The following is a 24,468-nucleotide window of genomic DNA, read 5'->3' as shown; positions in this document are numbered from 1 at the left end:
AGGGGAGAGAGTGCTACACCAGCCCTTAGCTGTGTAGCCACTCCCACTGGAGCCTGGACTGGAGCCTCTGAGGGAGGCATGCTCCTCTCCAAAGCTCAGCACCCTTCATTCCCTTGAGGAACTGAGCTCAGTAGGGTGGGGCCACCAGTACTTGGGAAGAGAGATCAAGACAGTCTTCCGTTGGGGGTGGTGCTGGTGGAGGCCACAGGGAGGTTGGGGTGGGGAAGATTGGCCCATGTTCCAAAGCTTCACAGTTCACTGTCTGTCTGAGAGTCTGCCTATAGTTTCTCCAGAGAAAGAGCATACCAACGGTCCCTCTTGGGTGCAGCCAGTGGTCCTTTTTGTCAGACTCAAGCTTGGCAGGGTGGTTTTGCCAGTATTTGGAGGACCTGGTTAGTGCACTCCCTAGAGTGCTGCTGTAACAATCGTATATTTCAAAGTGAAAGTAATCTATAAATTTTGATTATTATCTTTGTCATGCCTGACAGACCCTTGTCCTTGAACCTCATGGCACTTCTCTAGTCATCTTGTTTATCAGTCTCTTGAAAGCTTTTATAACAAGGTGAGGAATCTCTGAGGTAAAACCAAAGAAAAGCTTATTTTCTAAGAGAAGATAGCATATTATTATTTTAATTTGAACCTTTGAAGCCCGTTTTTCTTTAACAAATATCTACTAATGTCTTTTACCTTTTTATCTGTCGGGATCCAATTTTAATGATTTGACAATTTCTTTATATATCAAGGCTGTTATTCCTTTGGAAACACATTTATATTGAAATATTAGTTTGTCATTTGCTTCACTTTGACAACTGTCAACATGGTCTCTTCTGACTGGTTTATCCTCTTCATTCTTCTCTCACCAATCATGGGTGTTGCCCAAGTATAGTTTCTCCATTCTGTGTTCTTTCTCTACTTCAACAACTCTCAAAGAGTGGTCTGGAGATTCCTTGGACCCTTTTGGGCCTGCAAGACCAAAACTGTTTTCATATTAATATTAAGATATTATTTGCCTTGTTCACTTTCATTTTCTCGTGAATATATTGTGGAGTTTTCTAGAGGCTGTGTGACAGGTAATGATGTCATTACTCTGATGGCAAATAGAATATGTGAAGCATAATCCAGCTGTCTTATATTAATGCATTTAAAAGATTTGCAAAATGCCTCTCGCTAATTTGTTTTGTTTTGGAAAATATGACTTTTTAAAAAAAGTTAATATTAACATGTAGTGGGGTAATCATTATCATAGCTAAATACTTTCATAAATATTTATTTTAAACATTCCTGGGTTTGTTGTAGGCGGTGCTAGCCCAGTGGGGTCAGACTGGACCTGGGTTCAGCAACCTTGGTACTTGGGTTCTGGCTCAGAAAGAATTCAGATCCAAGACCTGAACTATAAGAGAACATTTATTTCGTTAATCACAGAGGTAGAAGAAGCAATTCCTAGAAAAAATTGGCTTAGGAAACAAGTTATAGAGGCAAAGGAAGGACCTTTGGAGCTTAGGAGTGATGAGGAAGCTAATGCTAACAACCACCTGGGGGGGGGGGAGGGGAAGAAGGGGAAGGGAAAGGTAGGCATAATCCCAGGAGGGAGAGCAGTGGGTCCTCTGTCCTAATGGTTTTAAGGGAGGAGATTTTAGGGAGGGGGTCCCAGGGGAATATCTTAATATTCAGCAGTTTTACAGATGTGATTTTTCAAGGTTGTGGTCTCCACTGATTGGTTGGTGCCAGGGCAGGTGCTTATTATCCAATGCAGCTGGTCCTGAGGTAAGCTGGGGCTGCTTTTGTTGCTTTTCTGGGCCTGGAGCTGAACTACAACTGAGGCCTAGATATTATCTCTAGGGAGGAAAGGACAGGGGGTCCAAATAGCCTGACCAGTGATATGCTAGGGGAGAAAAGGCCACTCTGGGGGCAAGGTCCCACCCTACAATTGTCTGTTGCTAGGCACCTGGGGCTTTCCATTTTGGTGACTTTCTATACCTGGTCCATCGTCCTTGCTCTGCTCATGTCTGTCTAACTGCCTATTACAGGTTTTAATTACTAAAGGAGTAAATATCTATAAGATAGAACCCATATAAATAAAAATTCTTTAGGCTCCTCAGTAATTTTGTAGACTAGAGGAATCCTGAGACCAAAAAGCTTGAGAACTGCTCTTCTGTTCCAGTCTTTTCTCATTCCTATCTTTTCTCATAACCCCTACTCATCTGTGAGGATGGCTCACAGGTGAAGACCACACTTTGAGAAGAATCACTATTTTTTCCTCCTGGGACTTTTAACCCACAATTCTTACAGGGAGAGAAGGTACCTTGGTTTAAGGATTGGTCCAAACCTCCTAAATAAGCATCTTCTATGGCATCTCAGAGGATACTCTGCATGATTTGCATTTTATTTTTGCTTTTCCAAATAAAGTAATTAAAACTGTAATTGGAGTATAAAATAGATTATTTACTGAGATATCTCTTTGTGTCAGGCACTTAGGAACGCAGATTTAACACACTTTCTTCAACTAGTTCAAAGTATAGTGGGGTAGGCAAAAGGTGATTTTGTGTGTACCAGTTCTTATCATCTTCAGTGTTATACTTAGGATTGTCGTCATGTTTTATTTTTAACAATATGTCAATACTTATACATTGGTAAATTGTATAATGCCTCTCTTGCATTTTCCTTTTGCTATGTTTGCAGTATCTGACAAACCCATCCATTGGTTTATACATTTGTTTTTGCCAAATGGGCTTGTTGAGATGGAGGTATTGATTTATTTGAATCAACACATGTCGCTGTCACTAGTAAAACCAGATGCCAGTACGCTATAGCACAAACTAGCATCATTCTCCTCCAACCTGGATCTTTCAGTACAACTGTTGGGAGTATGTGCTCCTCTTCCATCCCAAATCACCTGCATTGAAACTGGAAATAGCAAACTGGTTTCCTAGCCCTTTCCTTCTTTCTCTATTCCAGCCCACTGCTGTCACTTACCTCTTAAAATTATTTTTTTATCATGTTGCGTCTTAGAAAACACAGATTCCATTGGCTTCCCAGGTCCTTCATGATCAACCTCCCTCCATTTGCTGAGATACCTACCCTGTCCTCTGGTCAAGCACAAATTCCAGGCTCATTCTCATCTTAAGCCTTTGGCCATTTTTCCCGTGGGCCTAGAATACCCTCTCTCTTTCCCGAAGCCCTCTCTAGCTTACAATCTCATCTCCATTTTCTGAATGTCAATTGCGTGTTTATTGTAAAAGTTTAATACTTAACTGTTGTGTAATTGCATTATGTAAAACTTTTCTTCTCAACTAGGTCATAAATTCCTTGAGAGTAGTGACAAATATAACAAATGATTTTTGTATCCCCAATTCCCTACCCTCACAGTACAGGCATAGATTTATTGAGTGTCAGCCATGTAAATATGCTGATTGGCTGTTAACCCTTCCTGTCCAACTGGAATCCTTCTCAATAAGCATTTATTGAACATATACTCTGGAACACTAAAGTTGCTGGAACAACAGAAATGAGAAGGACATGGTGTATATATGTAGTCACAAGACTCAGTGGAAGAGATGATGCAGTCAACATAGATGTCTGTACAAAGGGGGTTTTGAAGAAAAAGCCTGTTTGAACTGGCCCTAGATGGACTGACTGGAATGTTACCAGGCTGAAAAGAGGATAGGGAGCTGGATGAAATTCCAGATAGAGTATCTGGTCTAAACAAAGTCATGGAGGCAAAGAAGTGCATGGCCTATGTGGTGTATAACAAATTTGTAGTAGGAGGTAAGTCTATCTGGGTAGATGGGATCTATATTTGATAGGACCCCGAATGCCATGAAAAGAAATTTCAACTAGACCCTATAAGCCATGGGCAACCAGTTTATGATTTTAAGCAAGAAAGTGACAAAATGCACTTTAGTGCCTTTAAGCTGAAAGTGTCAGTTATGTTACACATCCACAAAAACATTTTTTTCTTATTCTTCTCCCTAGGCTTCCATTATATGACAAAGTCTATTTGTAATCCACCAGCTGGGGTAATAAGTCAAATTCCCTTACTTTGTTCTTGGCCTACCATAAAATCTGGCTGACCTCAGGCTTGTGGCCATCTAGAAGTTTGATTTATTCCAGATGTCCCATTCTTTAGAATGACGTGTCATAGTGAAGCCCCAAAGTGTTATGGAAAGAACACTGAGCTTACAATTCAACTAGATGCAAGTTCAAATCTCAGCTTTAAAAAACTTTTCCTCATTTTTCTGCCGCTTTAACTTTTTCTCTTGAACCTCTTAATATCTGCGAAATAAAACCAAAGACTGAACCAAAATGGATTATCCATGGGAAAATATCACTTTGAGTTTTCCTGACTGTATTTGTTTCTTTTGTTGAACTCCCATTTATAACATCTGTTTTGCTTGATTTACTTGCTTCTTCTAATTTTCTTTTGTTGACCTTTATTTCTATATAATTAAGGAAGTGCTTTATAACCAAAACAGTAAACGAGGTAGCTGCTCCAGGAAATGTTTGGAATGCGGCAGCTCAATTTAGCTGAATTGTTCTGTGTCAGTGGGTTACAGGAAGGAGTTTGTAAGGTCCCTATGGGGAAACTGGTAAGTTTTCCAGCTTCCCCTTTGTTCATTCTTCATCTTGTATCGTCATTACTTTGTTTTAATGAATTCCCAGAACAATAGTTATACCCATCTGAAAATATGACTACAGGACATGTCTCGCAGCCAAATATAAATTATTTTTGGACTCCCCATGCATTTTCTTTCTATGATTAGTGTGGTTAATAGAGTTGCTAGAACTATGTATTTTAAATCATTTCCTGAATGAGACATGTAAACAGTGCAGAGAAAGAGAAAGGATTCTGCATCATCTTGCAAATTGTCTTGCTTTCTTTCAGTGCTAGTCACTATATGGAATTCATGGGCATTTAATAAATTTAAACAAAAAGAAAACCTCCTGAGGTGTGCCAACCTGTTAGACTCAGTTCTTCTCATCAGCTAAAATGGTGCTTGTTTTCAGCTAAGATTTCTAGAAACCCAGAATACCTATTCTTGACATTAAAGTGCTTTTTGTAGGTTCATTGAATGTAGTAAATCCCAGAGTTAGACAAATATTAACTGCAAATATTTACTCTAATGCCACCTGCATTTTAAAAGGAAAGTTGATGTGGAGGGTGAGGACAGGGAACATGCCTTGTTTGCATTTTAATTTTTGTACTTAAGTTAAAGTTATTTCCACTGTTCCTCCCCCCATTATTATCTGATTAAGTTTGAAGCAGCTACAGAAGTGTCAAGTGGAGTTCTTGGGAATTCAGGACTGGTGCTTGAGGTACAAGTGAGAGCTAGAGATAGTTGGTTTCCTTAAAGGATAAAATTAAGTACAGTAGTTCCCCCTTTATCCAGTTTTACTTCCCATGTTTCAGTTATCCACGGTCAACTGTGGTTCAGAAATATTAAATGGAAAATTCCAGAAATAAATAATTCATAAGTTTTAAATTGCACACCATTCTGAGTACCATGATGAACTATTGTGCTGTCCTGCTCCATCCCACCCTGGCTGTGAATCATCCCTTTGTCCAGCATATCAACACTGTATCCACTACCTACCTCAGTTGCCATATACATTATCCGAGAGAGAGAGACCATATTCACGTAACTTTTATTACAGCATATTGTTATAATTGTTCTATTTTATTATTAGTTATTGTTAATTTCTTATGGTGCCTCATTTATAAATTAAACTTTATTATAAGTATTATGTACAGGAAAAAACAGTATATGAGGGTTTGGTACTACCTGGTTTCAGGAATCCACTGGGGGTCTTGGAACATATTCCCCGGAGATAAGGAGTGGAGCTTCTGTAAATCAGAGTAAGGTGGGGAAGGAGCTGCTATCTCAGTCATATCCAGAGCAAAGTAGCAAAGTAGAGGAGCTTTTTTCTTTTTTTTTCTTTCAACTAGAGTAAATACACCTCTCCCTGAATGATAAGGAGGGGAGACAGATTCAGGATTTCTTATGTGTTGTTAGTAATAGGAAAAAACTGCTAAGGATCCTGTGGTAGGTCAGGTTCCCTAGAATTACAGCTGAGACAGGGAATTTGTGTAAATGCATTATTGTAGGAAGGCTTGGAGAAGGGGAGTGAAGGAAGCAGGATAGAGCGGGGGGAAGAGTCCATTGAGGATGAAGGATTGGGGAACAGCAAAGAAGCTCTGCTAAGACCACAAAGCATGAATTCTTAGTGTCCTAGGACTCACTTGATCCACACAGCATAGTTAGAGTTTTTGTAGCTGAGAGAATGGTTTGATGATCAGTAATTTTGTACATTATTGGTACCTTTGAATAAATGACCCTACCTTTCCTATATGACCATATGTTACCACATCAACGTGGTAATGTTCCTGGGGAACCTATTGTTTACTTCACATCTGCACAGAGTTCAAGTTATTTGTGCATATTAAGGAAGGATATTAGGAATGCATTTCTTTTATTTATATTCATCCTTATCCATAAGTGAGTGGCAGGGCTCCCTTGGAATATCTGTTCTCTTGGTTTCAAACATCACCTTGATGTTGCTAACTCCCAAATCTTTCTCTCCCAATCTTCATCTCATCTGGCCTACCCAGCATCATTTTTGTATCTGTCCCACTATCCCACAGTGATTTGTACATAGTAGGTGGTTTATAAATGTCACTCACACTTCAGTCAGGCTGGTCTCTTTATTATAAGTAAGGTATTGTGAAATTGAACACATGATTTAGAGTTTAACTTTTTTTAGTACTAACTGGGCAGATTACTTAGCCTCTCTGAGCTTCAGTTTCCTTATCTGCACTGAGAGTGATAATGCCATAGCATAAGAACTTTGGAAAAATTAAGTGAAAGAGCTCCCAAGCACATAGCCTGAAAATTGATAAGTACCTGGTACATATTGGTTCTTTTCCTTTATTCAAAAGGTTTAAAATATTTAATTTATCTGCTATGATTCCAATTTTTCAGGCCTATTGCTTAATTTGTCTTATTTAGTTTTTGCCACATTTGTCACACATGATTCTGATAACCTAGAGTAAGAAGTTTCTTAAAAGTGTTGGAATACCTCAAAAGGAATATTATTTGCCTAATCCAATAGGAACTTGCTGACTATGATTCTCAATCAAGATTTCATTTAAAAAAATTGGAGGGGGTTAGGGTAGATAACGTAAAGTTGGCTATAATGATGTTTTTTAAAAAAATCAATATACTAAGATTTTTTGAGTAAAATTCCTATCTGGAGATTTACACTTGGAATGTAAAAAGTGTTTTATTTTTCATATCCTTGAGCAGAGAACAACATTGAATGGCACAGTATGCCTCTTTCTTCCAGTATTTCTGCACATCTATGTTCTGTTAGGAGCTCTGGGAGACTCAGAGGCATAAGATAATGTTTCTTCACTCCTAAATGGCTAGCACATTTCTCAGTACTGATGTGTAGTTTTTACTTTAATTGATTACTTGTGAAATACTATGAGTTTTGTACATATGTCCTCATTTGGTTTGTTTGTTTGCATTGTTCCCAAAAAACTACTATCAGCTACATGGTAAGGATAAAGGTACATTACATCTGGAGGGTAACTGAATATACTAAGTAGTTTGTATGTCTATATTGTCAAAATAAGAGTATGAAAAAAGACATAAGAATAAATGTAACCCAAAAGCTGAAAACTACCCATATGTCCATCAACTGATGAATGGCTAAACAAAATGTGGTATAGCCATACAATGAGTACTATTCAGTCCTAAAAGGAAGTGAAGTTCTGGTACATGCTATAACCTGAATACACCTTGAAAACATTATGAAAAGCAGAAGCCAGACTCAAAAAACCACATATTATATGATTACATTTGTACGACATATCTAGAATCAGCTAGTCATAGAGACAGAAAGAGAATAGAGGTTATATGGGGCTGGGGAGCTATATTTGCTAGGTACAGAGTTTCTGTTTGGGTTAATGAAAAAATTCTGGAAATGGCTGGTGATGATTGCACAACATTGTAAATGTACTTAATGCTGCTAAATTGTCTAGTTTAAAAATGGGTCAAATGGTAAATTTTGTTATGTGTATTTACCACACTTTTAAAAAGAATAAATGGTAAGGGGCTTGGAGTTCATTATAATAAGTCTCTTCTTTTTCTTTTTGTACAGGAGCCATGGATAATAGAGGCTTTCAGCAGGGGTGTTTCAATAGCTTCCAGAGCAGCTCTGGTGATGAAGACTTGATGGACATACCAGGGACAGCTATGGATTTCTCTATGAGAGATGATGTTCCTCCCTTAGATGGAGAAATAGAAGGTATCATTATTGCTGATGAAAATTTATCATTTTAAAAAATATTTTTAATGTATGTATAATAAAATTTATTTTCTGGAGCATAATCCTATCAGTTTTAACCCATGCATAGAATCTGGTATCCACTACCACCGACAGGATACAGAAAGGATACACTCCCTTCGCAATCAGACTTCCCTACCCCCAATCTCTGGTAACCACTGATCTATTCTCTGCCCCTATGGTTTTTCATTTTCAAGAATGTCATATAAAAATGGAACCATGTAATGTTCCTCTCTCACATCGATGTTTCTCTCTCTTTTTCTCTTTTTCTCTTTGTCTTTCTCTCTCTCTCTCTCCCCCCTCCCCCCTCCCTCTCCCTTCCTCTGACTCTAAAAATATCCTTGGGTGAGGATTAAAATAAATGGAGCTGCATAGTATGTTACCTTTTGAGACTGATTTCATTTACTCAGCTTGATCCCTTGGAGATTTATCCAATTTGTTGATTCCTTTTTCTGTCTGTGTAGTATACCATGGAGTAGGGTCACTGGGTCATGTGGTAAATGTATGTTGAGCTTTTTAAGGAACTGCCAAACCATCTTCCAGAGTGGCTGTACCATTTTGTGTCCAAACTAGCTATATATGATAGTTCCATTTGTTTGGTATCCTTGACAGCTTGGTATGTTCCGTAATTTTTATTTTAGCCATTATAATAGATATGTAGTGTTATTTCATCATGGTTTTAATTTAATTTCCCTAATGGCTTATGATGTTGACCATCATTTTATGTGCTTATTTGCCAACCTTATATCCTCTTTGATGAAGTGTCTGTTCAAATCCTTTCTCATTTTTTTATAATTGAGTTTCTTTTAGAATCTGGAATACATTTATAAAATGAGAGTTCCCCTCATCTATTATTTGGCTATCCAGTAACATCATTATTTTCAGTGGCTGCATACAATTTCATAGTATAGCTGTACCGTAGTTTATTTAACCAAGCTTTTATTGATGCATATTTCAGTTGTTTCCAGTGTTTTGCTATTAAAAACAGTGCTGTAATGAACAATGTTGTGTGTGTGGTAGTATATGTGTACACAAATATGTTTTATGTACGTGAAAGTGTTTCTGGACCATGAGTGTAGATGATTGCTTATTTCCCTACAGCCTTACGGGTGCTGAATATTAGAATTCTTTCTTTCATCTTTACAATATGATGAGTAAAACAAACGAACAAACGAATAAATAAATAAATAAATAAATAAATAAATAAATAAATAAATTCCCATTATTGATTTAAATTTTGCCTTTTTAAATTAATGGGGTTGAGCATATTTTCATGTTTACTAACCATTTAAATTTCTTTTGGGGGTGAAGTTTTCTGTTTATATGATATTATTAATCTTTTGTCTAATATAGGTTAAATATATTTTTTCCATTTCTCGTTTGCCTTTGTTAACTGTTTTTTAATCTACAAATACTTGGGCAAGGGAAATAGAAGGACAAATAAGCAAATGGGACTACATCAAACTAAAATCTTTTTGCACAGCAAAGGAAACCATCGATAAAATGAAGAGACAGTGCACTAAATGAGAGAACATATTCGCCAATGATACATCTGATAAGGAGTTAAAATCCAAAATTTATAAAGAACTCATACTACTCAACACCAAAAAACCAAACAGCCCAATGAAAAAATGGGCAGATGCCTGGCCGGCGTGGCTCAGCGGTTAAGCATCAACCTATGATCCAGGAGATCACTCTTTGATTCCTGGTCAGGGCACATGCTTTGCTTGGTTGCAGGCTCAATCCCCAGTAGGGGGTGTGCAGGAGGCAGCTGATCAATGACTCTCTCATCATTGATGTTTCTCTCTTTCCCTCTCCCTTCCTCTCTCTGAAATCAATAAAAGAAATGGGCAGAGGCCCTGGCTAGTGTGGCTCAGTGATTAGAGTGTCAGCCCCTGCACAGAAGGGTCTTGGGTTCAATTCCTGGTCAAGGGCACATACCTGGGTTGCAGGTTTGATTCCCAGCCCCAACTGGGGTGTGTCCGGGAAGCAACCAATCAATGTACCTCTCTTATGTGGGTGTTTCTCTCTCTCTCTCTCCCTCCCTCCCTTCCACTCTCTCTAAAAATCAATGGAAAAAATATCCTCAGGTGAGGATTAACAAAAAAATAAATAAATAAAATTAAAAAAAAAAATGGGCAGAGGACCTGAATAGACAATTCTCCGAAGAGGGCATACAGAAGACCAATAGACATGAAAAGATGCTCAAAGTCACTAATCGTCAGAGAAATGCAAGTTAAAACCACAACGAGGTACCGCCTCACATCTGCTAGAATGGTACCATCAATAAATCCACAAATGATAAGTGTTGGCAAGGATGTGGAGAAAAGGGAACCCTCATGCACTGTTGGTGGGAATGCAGACTGGTGCTGCCACTATGGAATACATTATGCTGGTTCCTCAAAAAACTAAAAATGGAACTGCCTTATGACTCAGCAATTTCACTTCTGGGAATTTATCTGAAGAAACCCAAAACACAAATTCAAAAGAGTGTATGCACCCCTATGTTCATTGTGGCATTACTTATACTAGCTGAACTATGGAAGCAACCCAAATGCACATCAATAGATGAGTGGATAAAAAAGCTGTGGTACATATATACAATGGAATATGACTCAGTCATAAAAAAGAATGAAATCTTACTCTTTACAACAGCATGGATGGACCTAGAGTGTATTATGCTCAGTGAAATAAATCAAGCAGAGAAAGACAAATACCATATGATTTCACTTATATTTAGAATCTAAAGAACAAAATAAATGAACAAACTAAACAGATACAGACTCATAGACACAGAGAACAGACTGATGGTAGCCAGATGGAAGGGGGTTGGGGTACTGGGTGAAAAAAAGTCACGAGATTAAGAAGTACAAATTGATAGTTACAGAATAGTCATGGGGATGTAAAGTACAGCATAGGAAATATAGTCAATAATATTGCAATAACTCTGTATGGTGCCAGGTGGGTACTGGAAATATTGGGGGGGAACACTTAGTAAGTTGTATAATGTCCCATCACTGGGTTATACACCTAAAACTAATATAACATTGTATGTCAACTGTAATTGAAAAATAAAAATAGTATTTAAAAATATAAAATAACCTACTTACTATGAACAAAAATAATCTACAGATATTTTAAAAATTTATATAGCTAGGTATATCACCCTTTTCTTTTGTCACTTCTGAGTTCCTAGTTGTGGTTAGAAAGGACTGCATCACTTTAACGTTAAATTTGTATAATTACTTAAAACTACTCTCTGTTCTTTTTTAACTGATTGGAATTGCCATTCTCAAAGTAAAGTTAGGGGACCAGAAACTACTGTCAAAATTCATTATTTAGCAAATTTATGTTAAGGACATATAGCAGTGTAGATTCTTTGTGAGGTTTGAGAATTAGCAAGGCTTTAAGGCACCATCCCTGCCTTGATTTTAGCTAGCTAAACATACCCCTAAGGACTTATGATAGCGTCTATCTCTTAGAGTAGTTTTCAGGATTAAATGAGATAATAATATATACAGTGCTTATTACTATGCTTGGCATTGAGTTACTGTTCAATAAAATGTTATTACTGCTATTATTTTTAAATTTCTGTTATAACCCTATAATAGAAGTGTTATAGCTCTTATAAGAACTTAATAGAAGAAGCATTCTCTGTGTGTGTGTGTGTGTGTTTGTGGAGGATTGGAAAAGATTTCATGTGTTTGAAGAGGGTCTTGAAAGATTAGTTGGTTGATAGGAAGAAACATTCCAGGCAGAAAGCAACATTTTACAGAGATATCAACAGACATAATATATAGAGGTGTAAAAAGGGCAGAATATAAGCCCAAATAAGTAAGCTGGAGCCTTGAATGCCATGCTAAGAAGTTTGGATTAACTTTACTGTTACTGTGAGGACAAATTTCTTCACCCATCCATTCAACAAATATTTTTTGAGCACCTGTATGAACCAGGCACTATTGTAGGCACCTGGGATACAGTGGTGGGATTAATTTAGATGAGATCCAAGATGACCCAGAATTTAGATCTGGTTAGGTAAATGAGTGAACAAACATTACCTGGTTAATTACCCATTGTGATAAGTAGTACTAGGATGAAAATGAACAGAATGATAATAGAAGATAACTGGGGAATAACACTAGTTAGAAAGGTATGAAAACTGCAAGCCAGATTTCACTTATATGTGGAATCTAATGAATAAAACAAATTAACAAAATAGAAACAAGCTCATAGACACAGACAACAGTATGGTGACTACCAGAGGGAAAGGGGGGTGGGGAGAGGTAGAGGAGGATAAAAGGGGGACAACTGGTGATGGTAGGAGAGTTGACTTTGGATGGTGAACACAATACAATATACAGATGGCATATTATAGAATTGTACACCTGATATCTATATAATTTTATTAACTAATGTCACCCCAATAAATTCAATAAAAATAAAAAATAGGAAAAAAACAAACAAAAAAATCCTGCAGTATATGAAAAGGATAAAATGAAATTTACCTAGTAAAGATATCTCAGGAAAGTGACAAAAGAAAACACCTGAATTTAAAATTCATAAAAGAAAGGTATTCATGGTTTGGTATTTAGTGACTTCATATTTGCCTACTTCTATAAAAGGGATGTGTGTTTGTGTGTCACTTCCACTTATGTGTAGTTATAACCATAGTTAGTCATAACAATTACTGGTTCTAGTGAAATGGCCAGTTAGGGCTTCCATAAACTTAAACTGGCTACCTCTCCTTAAGCCTTCTGGCTAAACCAGACTGATTTAGCTTACTTATATCATCACTACTTCTAATAGAAAATGATTTCATATAGCATTTGGATCACTAAAGTACTTTTAGTGTGTTCACTTTGCTCTCAGTAGGTGATTGGGGCAAGCAAGTATCCTTTGCTTTCATTTAATAGTCTATGAAACTGAGGCAGATAAGATTTTGGCATTGCTTGTGATTGTTGAGTGTGTTTTTACATGAGTAGTCCTTTATCACTTTTCACTAGCCTTTATAGGAGAATGGCTGCTTGTGGTTTATAAGTTCTGACCATAAAATAATTATGCTGTTTTCCATGAGCCATGAAAGTCAGTCCAGTCACTACACTCTGTAATGATATAACTTCCTTTCTTTTCTTTTTTAATTGTTCTTACTTTATTTAATGTTTACACATGGGATTTTCTAATAAAAACAACAGAATAGGTCATAAAGTTCTTGTTATTTGGTGGTGAAACTGTGCATAAAATAATACATTTTGTACCAGGCACAATAGCATGTACTAAAAAGATAAGTTAAAAGGAGCTTGAAAAGCAGAAGTGGTTCTTGTTTTCCAGATGACTAGAAGGATTGATTTATAAGGAATGAATAAGTAAATTATGTATGACATGGTTAAATTCATCTGAGGTGGTCTTATAGTAGTCTGTATATTAGAAGAAACATAAACATGGGGATCTGAAAAAGGGGAGAGAGAGGAAAATAGAAAAAGGGTTTGAATAACAGGAAAAATTTCAGAGCTATTCTCATATTCCATCTATTCTCATTTGCCTGCCTCAGCAGCCTAGAACTCATGGTCAACAATTCATTCATTCACTCATTTAATATTTATGGAGCACCCAGATATGAACCCAGCACTGTTCTGTTTTAGTAATGATCTTTGATTCCCTTCTTTCCCTCATCTCCTTGTCTTTCTACCTAGTGTGCCTAAGTATTGAATGAGGAGACATTCCTGGCAGGGAGCAATGAAGGTAAAGGCACAGCAGCACAAGAGAGTCTTTTCTATTCAAGAAACCAGAGTCTGTCTGTCAGAAGTCTGAGCCTCCCAGGGTGGGGATGGTGGCAGTTGGATTTGGAGGGAGGAAAGCAGAGGATAGGGTGGGAGATCTAGTTAGAAATCTAGGTAGGGTTCAGATTATGTATGCTTTTGGACTTTATCTTGTAAGCAAGGAGTCATCAAATTATTTAAAAACAGAAGAATAATATGATTGGATTTGTGTTTTAGAAAATTTATGGCAGTGTGGAGGATGGATTCGGGGAAAGAGTAGACTTGAGATGAAGACCAGTTAAACCATTATTTTTAAACAATCTAGGTGAAAGATCAAAAGGCCTGAATTAAGATAACAGGAATGGAGAAGAAGGACTAAGTTCTGGAGAAACTTCAGAGGTGGGCTTGATAGGACCATTTAGATATGGGGAATAAACTAGAAGAGAGTCATGAGTGACTTCAAAGCCCAGGCGGAATATGAGAGCAGGTTGTGGCCTTGTCATGTGACAACGTGCCTGGATCACCTGTAAGCCGCAACATAACCTTCCAATGTCCCAGAAAAGGAAAAACAGTCTTTTAAAATGAAAATCATGCCGGTACATGAAATCCACCAAGTAAGTTGTGAAACAGTTCTGTTTGCTCTGCCATGCTATCAAAAAAGATCATGCTATATTTCCAGAGAGAAATGGAAAACATCTTGGGCTCTAGCTCATGGAAAAAATTACCATCATCACCTCAGTTAGGCTCTCCCAAACTGTCTGACTCAAGCAATTGTGTGGATGGTGCAGGGAGGACAAGGAAAGGGAATTCAGAATCCATCACCTTCATAATACTCAAACTTCCCTAAACACTTAGCCTGGGAGAATGGCAATTGTAGCTGCTTTTTTTTTTTTTTTTTTTGCCATTAGACCAATCATATTTTATTGACTATAATATATATAGTAAGTGTTATGGAAACATAATTCCACCTCAAAAGAATCTTTCATTCTCAAAATAGGTAGAAGTCACAAATTATATAACTTGCAGGAGAATTTAAAAAGCAATGATTTATCTGCTGCTTTTTAAACTTGAGAGAAAAAGTGGCCTGTATCAGAAGCTCTGTGAGTTTACAAACCACAGACCAGTTTTATATGCTGAACCCTTAAAATCAGGCCTGCAATGATGTCCACAGGCTTTAAAGGATTCCTTTAGGTTACTTAATGGGAAAATATCTGGTCAGATTTTAGAATTTATGCCCTCTAATCTCTCCCCCAATTATTGATTCATTTATTTTTATTTTTGTCTTAACTAAAATTCATTATTCAGATTTATTTTGTTTTTACCTAATGTCCCATCCAGGATACCACATTACATTTAGTCATCATGTGTCCTCGGGGTCCCCTTAACTGTGATGGTTTACTAGACTGTTTTTGATGAATTTGACAGTTTGAAGATTACTGGCCAGGTATTTTGTAGAATGTACCTCAGTCAGGATGTGTGTGTGTGTGTGTGTGTGTGCGCGTTTTCATGATTAGTCTGAGGTTATGGGTTTCCTGGAAGAAGACTACTCTTCCTACTCTTAAATAAAGTGCTACTGTTAGCTTGTCACTGCTGACGTTGACCTTGATCACCTAGCTGAGGTACTGTTTGTCAGTTTTCTCCACTGTAAAGTTACTCTTTCTTTATCCTTTCATAATGTACTCTTTGGAAGGAAGTGCATAGGCCACACTTAAGAACTAGGGAATTATGCTCCATCTCCTTGAAAGTGAAGTATCTATAGAAAATAATTGTAATGCTCTCCATGGGGGATTTCTCTCTTTTCTCCCATGTATTTATTCAATCACTTATTTATGTCAGCAGGGACTCATATTTGTTTTATACTTTAGATTATAATCCATTACTATTTATTTGTTTTTTTCAAAAATTTTCCAGCCTTGGACATTTGGAGCTCTTTCAAATGGATGTTTCCTGTTGACATACCGCTGTCACTGTTACGTTTTCTTGAGACTTATCTACTTTCTGGCACTACAATATGCTCTAGGCCTATATTATATATTTCTTTCCCAGTCCCAGAAGCAGCCATTTCTCCAAGGAGCCCTGGTTTCTTTTAGTGGAGAATGGTATTAGAAACCAAGTTCTGGGCACTAGCTGTGCTCCTGTCTACTGGGCCATTGTTCCTTCTAGGCCCTCTCAGCCTCTCAGAAAGTAAATATATGCCTGTATACTGACCCATGTATATACTCATACCTATAAATGGATATATTATCTACATATATCCATCTGTATCTACATTAAGCTAAACCTGAGATCATGCTGATATCTCTATTTCTAATCCATTACCATATGGATCATTCTAGCCTCCTCCTGCTTGTCTATAACCTCCGACTCCAGGTAGTAAGAAACTTGGCTCCCACCATCTATCATCCATTAGTTAATTGTTTACTTCTAGCATATGGTGGTTTCAAATGGTTAACCCATAGTTAAATACTCTGTCACTTAGAGTATGGTGCTTATACATAATTCCTTTTTTCTTTAGTCTTACAGACTCCACTAATTTTCCAGTCACTTGGGTCAGCACCTTTTTCCTTTACTCACTTCAGTGAGGCTGTTTCACCTATTTGTAACATAGATTTTTTTTAAAAATATATCTTTATTGATTTCAGAGAGAGGAAGGGAGAGGGAGAGAGAGATAGAAACATCAGTGATGAGAGAGTCATTGATCAAGCCCACAACCGGGCATGTGCCCTGACCAGGAACCGAACCCTGATCGCCTGGATCCTAGGTTGACTCTCAACCGCTGAGCCACGCCCCGCCGGGCTGTAACATAGATTCTTTTGTCACACACTGCATTCTATCCTGGGAATTTAAAAAGTTGCATACATTAAGGTTCACTCTTTGTGTTTTAAAGTTCCATGTATTTTTACATGTATCCATTATTACAATATCATGAAAAATAGCTTAACTTTGCTAAAAAATTCCCCGTCTTTACCTATTCAACCACCTGCCTTCTGAGCCCCTGGCAACCACTGATCTGTTTTTTGTCTTTATAAATTTGTCTTTTCCAGAATGTCACATAAATGAAATCATACAGTATGTAGCCTTTTCAGATTGGCTTCTTTCACTTAGCAAGATGCATTTAAGTTTCCTCCCTGTCTTTGTGTGGATTGGTAGCTTATTCCTTTTTATTGCTGAATAGTATTTCATTGTCTGGAATTTCATCTATTTATTCTATTTACCTACTGTTTATTCATTCACCTACCCACTGACAGACATCTTCGTTTCTTCCAACTTTTGGCAGTTATGACTAAAGCTGCTATAAACATCTGTGTGCGGCTTTCCATGTAGATATATTTTCAGATCAGTTGGGTAAATATATAGGTATGTGGTTGTTGGGTTATACTATAAGGCTATGTTTAGTTTTGTAAGAAATTGCCAAGCTATCTCCCAAAGGGATTGTACCATTTTGCATTCCCACTAGCAATGAATGAGAGTTGCTGTTACTCCACATCCTTGTGAGCAATTGGTATTGTCGGTGTTTCAGATTTTAGCCATTCTAATAGGTATGTAGTGGTATTTCTTCTTTTTAATTTGTGTTTCTCTAATGACAAATGATGTTGAACACCTTTTTCTTTGATATTTGTCATCTGCATATCTTCTTTGCTGAAGTTCAGATCTTTTGATTTTAGATTTTTCTTCTTTTCTAATATTTGCATTTAATGCTATAAATTTCTCTCTAAACACTGCTTTTGCTGCATCCCACAAATTTTGACATGTTGCATTTTCATTTTCATTTCCTTCAAAATATTTTTAAATTTTTCTTGAGATTCCTTTGACCCATGGATTATTTGGAAGTGTGTTGTTTCATTTGAAGGTATTTGGGGGGGGGGGGGGGGGATTTTCCAGCTATTTTTCTGTTATTGGTTTCTAGTTTAATTCCACTGTGTTAGGATTTATGGTAAACTCTCTAGGAACTGGGCTGTGTTTAATAGTTTTTAATTTTTTTTATTACTTTTATTTTATTATTATTATTTTAATCCTCACCTGAGGATATTTTTTTCCATTGCTTTTCAGAGAGAGTGGAAGGGAGAGAGAGAGAAAAATATCAATGTAAGAGAGACCCATTGATTGGTTGCCTCCCACACTCTCCCCAACCAGGGCCAGGGATCAAGCCTGCAACCGAGGTATGTGCCCTTGACTAGAATTGAGCCCAGGACTCTTCAGTCCACGGGCCAACGCTCTAACCACTGAGCAAAACCAGCTAGGGCTATTTATTGATTTTAGAGGGGGGGAGGAGAGAGAGGGAGGGAGAGAGAGAAACATCAATTTGTTTTTTCACTTAGTTGTGCATTCATTGGTTGCTTCTTATATGTGCCCTGACTGGGGATCAAACCCACAACCTTGGCATATTGGGACGCTGCTCTAACCAACTGAGCTACCTGGCCAGTGGAGTTGGGCAGTGTTTAATGTTTGGTGTAACTATCAGTGCCAAAGGGTTAAATTCCTATAGTGTCCTTGTTTTTCTCTTCCCTTTTGATTTTGAGTTTTCTTTAGTAGATCTCCTTGATAGAGAATCTGTGTCTTGCAGCTCTTTCAGCTATAATTCACTGTTATTATACTAAAATCCTGTTGGTGTGGTGGTAAGGTATGGGGGAACAGGTCATTTTATAATCCTCTGATTAAATTTCAGTGTCTGTTGGGCCTGTGTTTTGTGGCTGTGACTGTCACAAGTTTTAGTCCAGTGGTATATGTTTTTGTTCTCCCTGCCTCCTACTCCTGTCCCTAACCTCAGTTTTCTCAACGCATTTCCTGGAAGCCCAGGAGCCTGTTGACTCTGCTTTTTTTCTCTTCAGTGAGACTAGAAGGCTGGGAAGGGAGGGTGCTGGAGTGGAAGGAATGCCCTTCCCCCAACTGGGATAAGGCTCAGCCAAAGAATTTTCCCCTGGAGCATAGGCCTATCTTATAGAGAGCTCTGGGATATTTCACAGTGATTACTCTTTACCTCCTCAGAGCCAGGAGAGGATCTTTCTTGAATCTTCACTGAGAACTTGGTGCAGTACCTGGAGGTAGATCCCACAAAAGTGTAGGACACAAGTGTTTCTCACTCCCACGCAGGTCCACACTCAGCCTTCAGCAATTCGTCAAAGTTGCCATTTAAGTGTCCCTGTGAGATCATGGTTCCAGCTTTTTCTACTCTAGATAAGCAGATCTCAGTTGTGCCACTTTGGATAAGCCTGTCTCTTCAGAATTGGGAGTTGCAGTTTCCCCTGCAACCTCTACTCTCTGGTGGGCCCAAGAGAAGTTACTGATTTTTCAGTTTGTCCAGTTTGTTCAGTTTGTTGTAAGGATGGGAGTGACAGGCAACTTCTAAACTCTTTATTTGCCAGAGCCGAATCTGGAAGCTCTCCATTTCTTTTTCAATTAGGGAAACCACTTTGATCCCTTCTGAAAGAAGAAAGAAAGAAAGAAGAAAGAAAGAAAGAAAGAAAGAAAGAAAGAAAGAAAGAAAGAAAGAAAGAAAGAAAGAAAGAAAGAAAGAAAGAAAGAAAGAAAGAAAGAAGAAAGAAAGAAAGAAAGGAAGGAAGAAAGAAAAAATATATATATTTAGAGGCTTGTTGGCACTACTATAAATCCCCAGTGGATTATTTTTAAACTCACCTTGTTCCAATTTGTGGCATGGGCTAGAGCAGGGATGGGGAATGTTGCTCTGGTCCTGCCAAGGTAACCACAGGCAGGACTCAAAATTCAATAAATCTAGGAGCTTTTTTCATAGCTAATTTTTAAGTTGATTATTTTGTGTGGCCCGTGAATGATGTTATAAATATCCAAATGGCCCTTGGCAATAAAAAGGTATCTCACCCCTGGGCTAGAGGAAAGTGTTGCTGTAATGTTTCAGGAGTGTGTATTGGATGTTTCTGGGGTCTGTGGCTAGCAGGTACTCCAAGGATACTGATTCTATATTGATATAGCTGTAGTTAACAATATACCAGAAGCATTGGATCCCAGGTTGTCCTGTACTTTATTGATGAGCTGAGTCTTACTTTTCTTTGCTAAAGATTGGGAGTGCCATTTTACGATCTTGCCAGAGGAGTGTTCTCAGATAACTATAATCAAAATGTCTTTGGAATTCCTCAAAGCTAAGATTTTCTCAAAAGTCATTCATCACAATGTATAAGAGACCAAAAAAATGATTGCCAAAATGATAGAGTATGAGGGTTGGAAGGGATCTTAAAAATCATACATGCTAATACCTCCTCATTTTACAGATGAGGAAATTGAAACTCACAGAAATTAAGTCAATTGCCTAACATGACACTTCTAGTGAGTTGTGCAGCTAGGGTTAAAATTCGTATCTTCTCATTGTTGGATAATAGGTCTGATCAGGAAGACTTTCTTCCCATTGACTTTCATTGAAAAACTTAGTAAGCCATCTTCCTCTTGGTGCTTTTCTCTTGGTGTTCTCCAGAAACTGTCACGTACTTTGTTTCTAAATACCTCAGTAATCTGCCTCTTAGAATGGAAGTCTGCCCTTTGCATTGTTCCATCTACTCTTCTAGCTGTGTTATCATTGTTTATTTTTCTTTTTAGAACCATTATATAATGCATGAGTACACATTACTATAAAGATTCAAACAATATGTATATATATAAAATTTAAACCCCCTCTACTTCCCTCTCCAGAGATAACTCCCCCAAATAATTCAGTATGACCCTTTCAATTATTGTTCTATCCAGTTAACACACAGATATTTATTTAAAAAAATATTCTACTTATTATTTTGTAACTTGCTTTTTCACATATGTTTGGGGGATTTTTCTGTTTCAGTACACATCAGTCTACTTCTTTCCTTGCATTATTCTCTCATAACTGGACTCTTCCTTTGTCTCCAGGTTTTGCTATTACTAACACTGTTGAAGTGAATAACATGCATACACTGGTGTGCAAAGGTACAAGTATTTTTTTTTTTTTTAATTTATCTTTATTGCCTAGCCAGCATGGCTCAGCGATTGAGCATCGACCTATGGTCCAGGAGATTGCAGTTCGATTCCTGGTCAGGGCACATGCCTGGGTTTGGGGCTTGATCCTTAGTAGAGGGTGTACAGGAGGCAGCTAATCAATGACTCTCTCATCATTGATGTTTCTGTCTCTCTCTCCCTTTCCCTTTCTCTCTCTGAAATCAATAAAGATATATTTTAAAAAATTAAATTTATCTTTATTATTGAAAGTATTACAGATGTCCCCCTTTTTCCCCCATTGATCCTCTCCTCTCTACTCTCTCCCCCTTCCCAAGCCTTCACCCTCACTGTTGTCTGTGTCCATGGGTTGTGCATATATGTATATAAGTACTTTGGTTAATCCCCCTCCCCCCCACCTTCTCTCTGAGAATCCTCAGTCTATTGTATGCTTCCATGTCTCTGGATCTGTTTTGTTTGTCATTTTATTTTGTTTATTAGATTCCATGTGTAAGTGAGATCATGATATTTGTCTTTCTCTGACTGACTTATTTCACTTAGCATAATACTTTCCAGATCCCTCCATGTTGCCTCAATGGGTAAGAAGTCCCTTTTTACAGCTGCATAGTATTCCATGGTATAAATGTACCACAGCTTTCCCCCCCTCTTCCCTCAGTACCACAGCTTTTTGATCCACTCATCTACTGAGGGCCACTTGAGCTCTTTCCAGATATTAGCTATTGTAAATAACACTCCTAAGAGTAATAGGGGTTGCATATATTCTTTCTGATTGGTGTTTCAGCATTCTTAGGATATATTCCTAAAAGTGGGATCACAAGGTAAAATGGCAGTTCCATTTTTAATTTTTCTTTAAGAGCAATTCCTGTATTTCATATAAATGTTTTTAAACTCATTTTCTGTCCATGACATCACATGATTCTCATGAATTCAGTATGAATCTCTTCATTGGTACTTCTCTTGAAGTCTTTTTCTCTCACCAAAGAATAATGGCTAATGTCTTGTCCCAGCTTTTTTTTTTTTTTTGAGATTAATAGAAAGAAACCAATGCAGACTTAGTATGAAAGAACTGGAGAATTGCTGCATCTAAAACAATAATTACAAGTAATTACACAAAATCATGCTAACCAAAGGGCTTCCCAACACTGTGGAATGTAGTGTGCATTGTAAGGCAATGTCTTCCTACCCTTACATTCCCTAATCCTGTTTTCAATCCCATAAACATGCAAGTGTAATAAGGAAGGAATAAAGAGCAAGTAATGAAGCAGAGGGCTATTTTCTTTACATGGACAACCTGTTCAGCAGCTTTGTCAAATCTAGCCTCTTTACTTCCAGTTCTCTATTGATTTTTGTGGCAATTTAGCCCAGTGAGAGCCTGCAGATACCAAGCCATAACCCTCATGTGGTTTTACCTAACTGTGGTAATTCTGGAAGTTACCACCATGGCTCCACTGGTAATGAAAGTGGATTGGGTTGGGAACTTCCAGATTAGAGCAGATACTGGGAGTAGGAGACATATAGGTATACCACAAGCAAATGACTACAACCCAGTGGGGATAGCAGCTGTATCCAGTGGGAAACAAGGAGTCAGTAGGTGGTGTTAGAATCTAGACTCATGCTTGTCTTTAAAGCCTTTTCCCCATCCTTTTCTGCCATTCCCCTCCTTCCTATATACTTCATACAACTCTCAAATTTAATCTCAGTAGTATATATCAGAGATTTGGTTGTAGTTTCTGCAGTTCTATTTCCCACATCTGTCATCACCTTTTTTATTGTCTAGTTCTCAGCAGAGTTGGGATAGAGATTTTCCTCTTTATTGTCCTCCCTGCCTCTTAGACAACTTCAAGTTTTAATCTGTTGTGAGCAGGGACCACAGCAGTCAGTCCTTACATGAAATGAATGATTGGGGGAAACTCAAAACAACACAGGCTGGGATGTAAGACATAGGACTGGGCAGTGTCCTGAATCCTCATGGTGTTCCAGCTGCTGCATCATGAGAACATTCAGGAGCCACCTAGGAGACTCTTGGAGGGGAGGAGAGTCTTCAGGGAAGAGTGGTTATTTATCTATAGCTATAGAGGTATTTTAGTATTTAACAACCAGCATGGCTGTACAGATGTGTACCAATGGAATAGTTGCCCTGAATAAGTGTTCCAGGGGCCAAACTAAGATAATATAGTAAAGCATAACATGGTCCTGTAATACTATCCAAGGCTCAGATGTGAGGGCTACTCCACCAATATTTGCCTTTCACAAGCTGGGTTTGGATAAGTGGGAAAGCAAAATAGAAGTGAAATGGAGGCACACATTGATAGATAGAAAGGTCCTAAAAGTGTTGACTAATTATTGGACTTCAGCTATTATGCATTCTCAAATATATGGAATGGAATGTGAAAGGGTTCGTGACTTATGGGGAGATCTAGAATTCATGAACCAATTAAGAAGGGAAGGGGGTGCAGGTATGGAAGTGAGAAATGGCATACAATAGGCTCTTAGTACTTAAGTACTTGCTATAGAATGAAGGTGAAATTTAAGTGACCCCAGGATGAATATCTGCTGATGTGTGCTAGGTGGAGTATTGATTTTTTATTTTGTAGATGTGGTTACCAGCCTTGCAAAACCACAATCTATCCCTGTAAAAACTGAAATACGTTTTAAAAAGTTAACTATTTAAAGTCATGTGATACACACCAATAGCCCTCCCCATTTCTTTGGGTACTTATTCCTTTCTTTAGACTGCTGCCAGTAAGTGCGCCCTCACACAACTGTGATATTACTAAAGCCAGGCTTCAGAGTCACTGCACAAGGTTTCTTTCTATCCTCATTCCCCTTGTGTTTTTGTTAGTGTTTAACTAGTTCATTTAATCAGTTACTGTTCAGCCCCCAGGTAAATTTCTAATGGCAAATTGGTTAAGGATTAAAATAAACATTCTCAAATAGCAATTTTTTTTTTTAACTTGTATTTTAAGGGGTTTTCTAGTTTTAAGCATCATGTGATTTTTAGAAAAAAATTATCAAGTGGTTTCCATAAAGGGAAATGAGCTAAATGCATTCATTTATGTGACTCCTCATTCATGCAATGTGTTTCTAAAGACCCATTGTTAAGTTTTTAGACCTAAGACTACTCTTCTGGAAAAGCTGTTTTAATATTTCTTTTTTTTTCTGTAGCTCCCCCCTGCCCCACCTCAAGGACTCAAGTAAGGCAAATTAGTCTTTTGAGGACTTTTCTTCTATCAGTCAAGTTGAGATCTAATTGTACTGGAATCATTTTTCTGTTAGAGCATTGAATTATTTTATATATAACTTAGGACACACTGTGCCTTCAAAACTTGAGTTAAATTTTACTTTTTTTTTTTTTTTGTATAGAGATAAAAATCTAGATTTACCTAAGTACCCAAATTAGACATTTAGGGTTGTT

General features: G+C 37.7%; 1 protein-coding gene across 1 annotated transcript in view; it reads left to right on the top strand.

The window, feature by feature from the left end:
• Nucleotides 1-24,468, top strand: part of CLCN5 (Cl-/H+ antiporter 5) — a 174,595-nt gene that overhangs the window by 117,249 nt on the left and 32,878 nt on the right. Inside the window, exon 4 of the mRNA XM_016218526.2 lies at nt 8,161-8,307. Within this exon, the coding sequence (XP_016074012.1) occupies nt 8,161-8,307 (147 nt within the window). The remainder of the gene's footprint in view (nt 1-8,160; nt 8,308-24,468) is intronic.

The sequence above is a fragment of the Miniopterus natalensis genome, chromosome X (assembly GCF_054644295.1).
Source record: "Miniopterus natalensis isolate mMinNat1 chromosome X, mMinNat1.hap1, whole genome shotgun sequence".
Classification (NCBI taxonomy): Eukaryota; Metazoa; Chordata; class Mammalia; order Chiroptera; family Miniopteridae; genus Miniopterus; species Miniopterus natalensis.
This window is presented reverse-complemented; position numbering and strand designations above follow the sequence as displayed.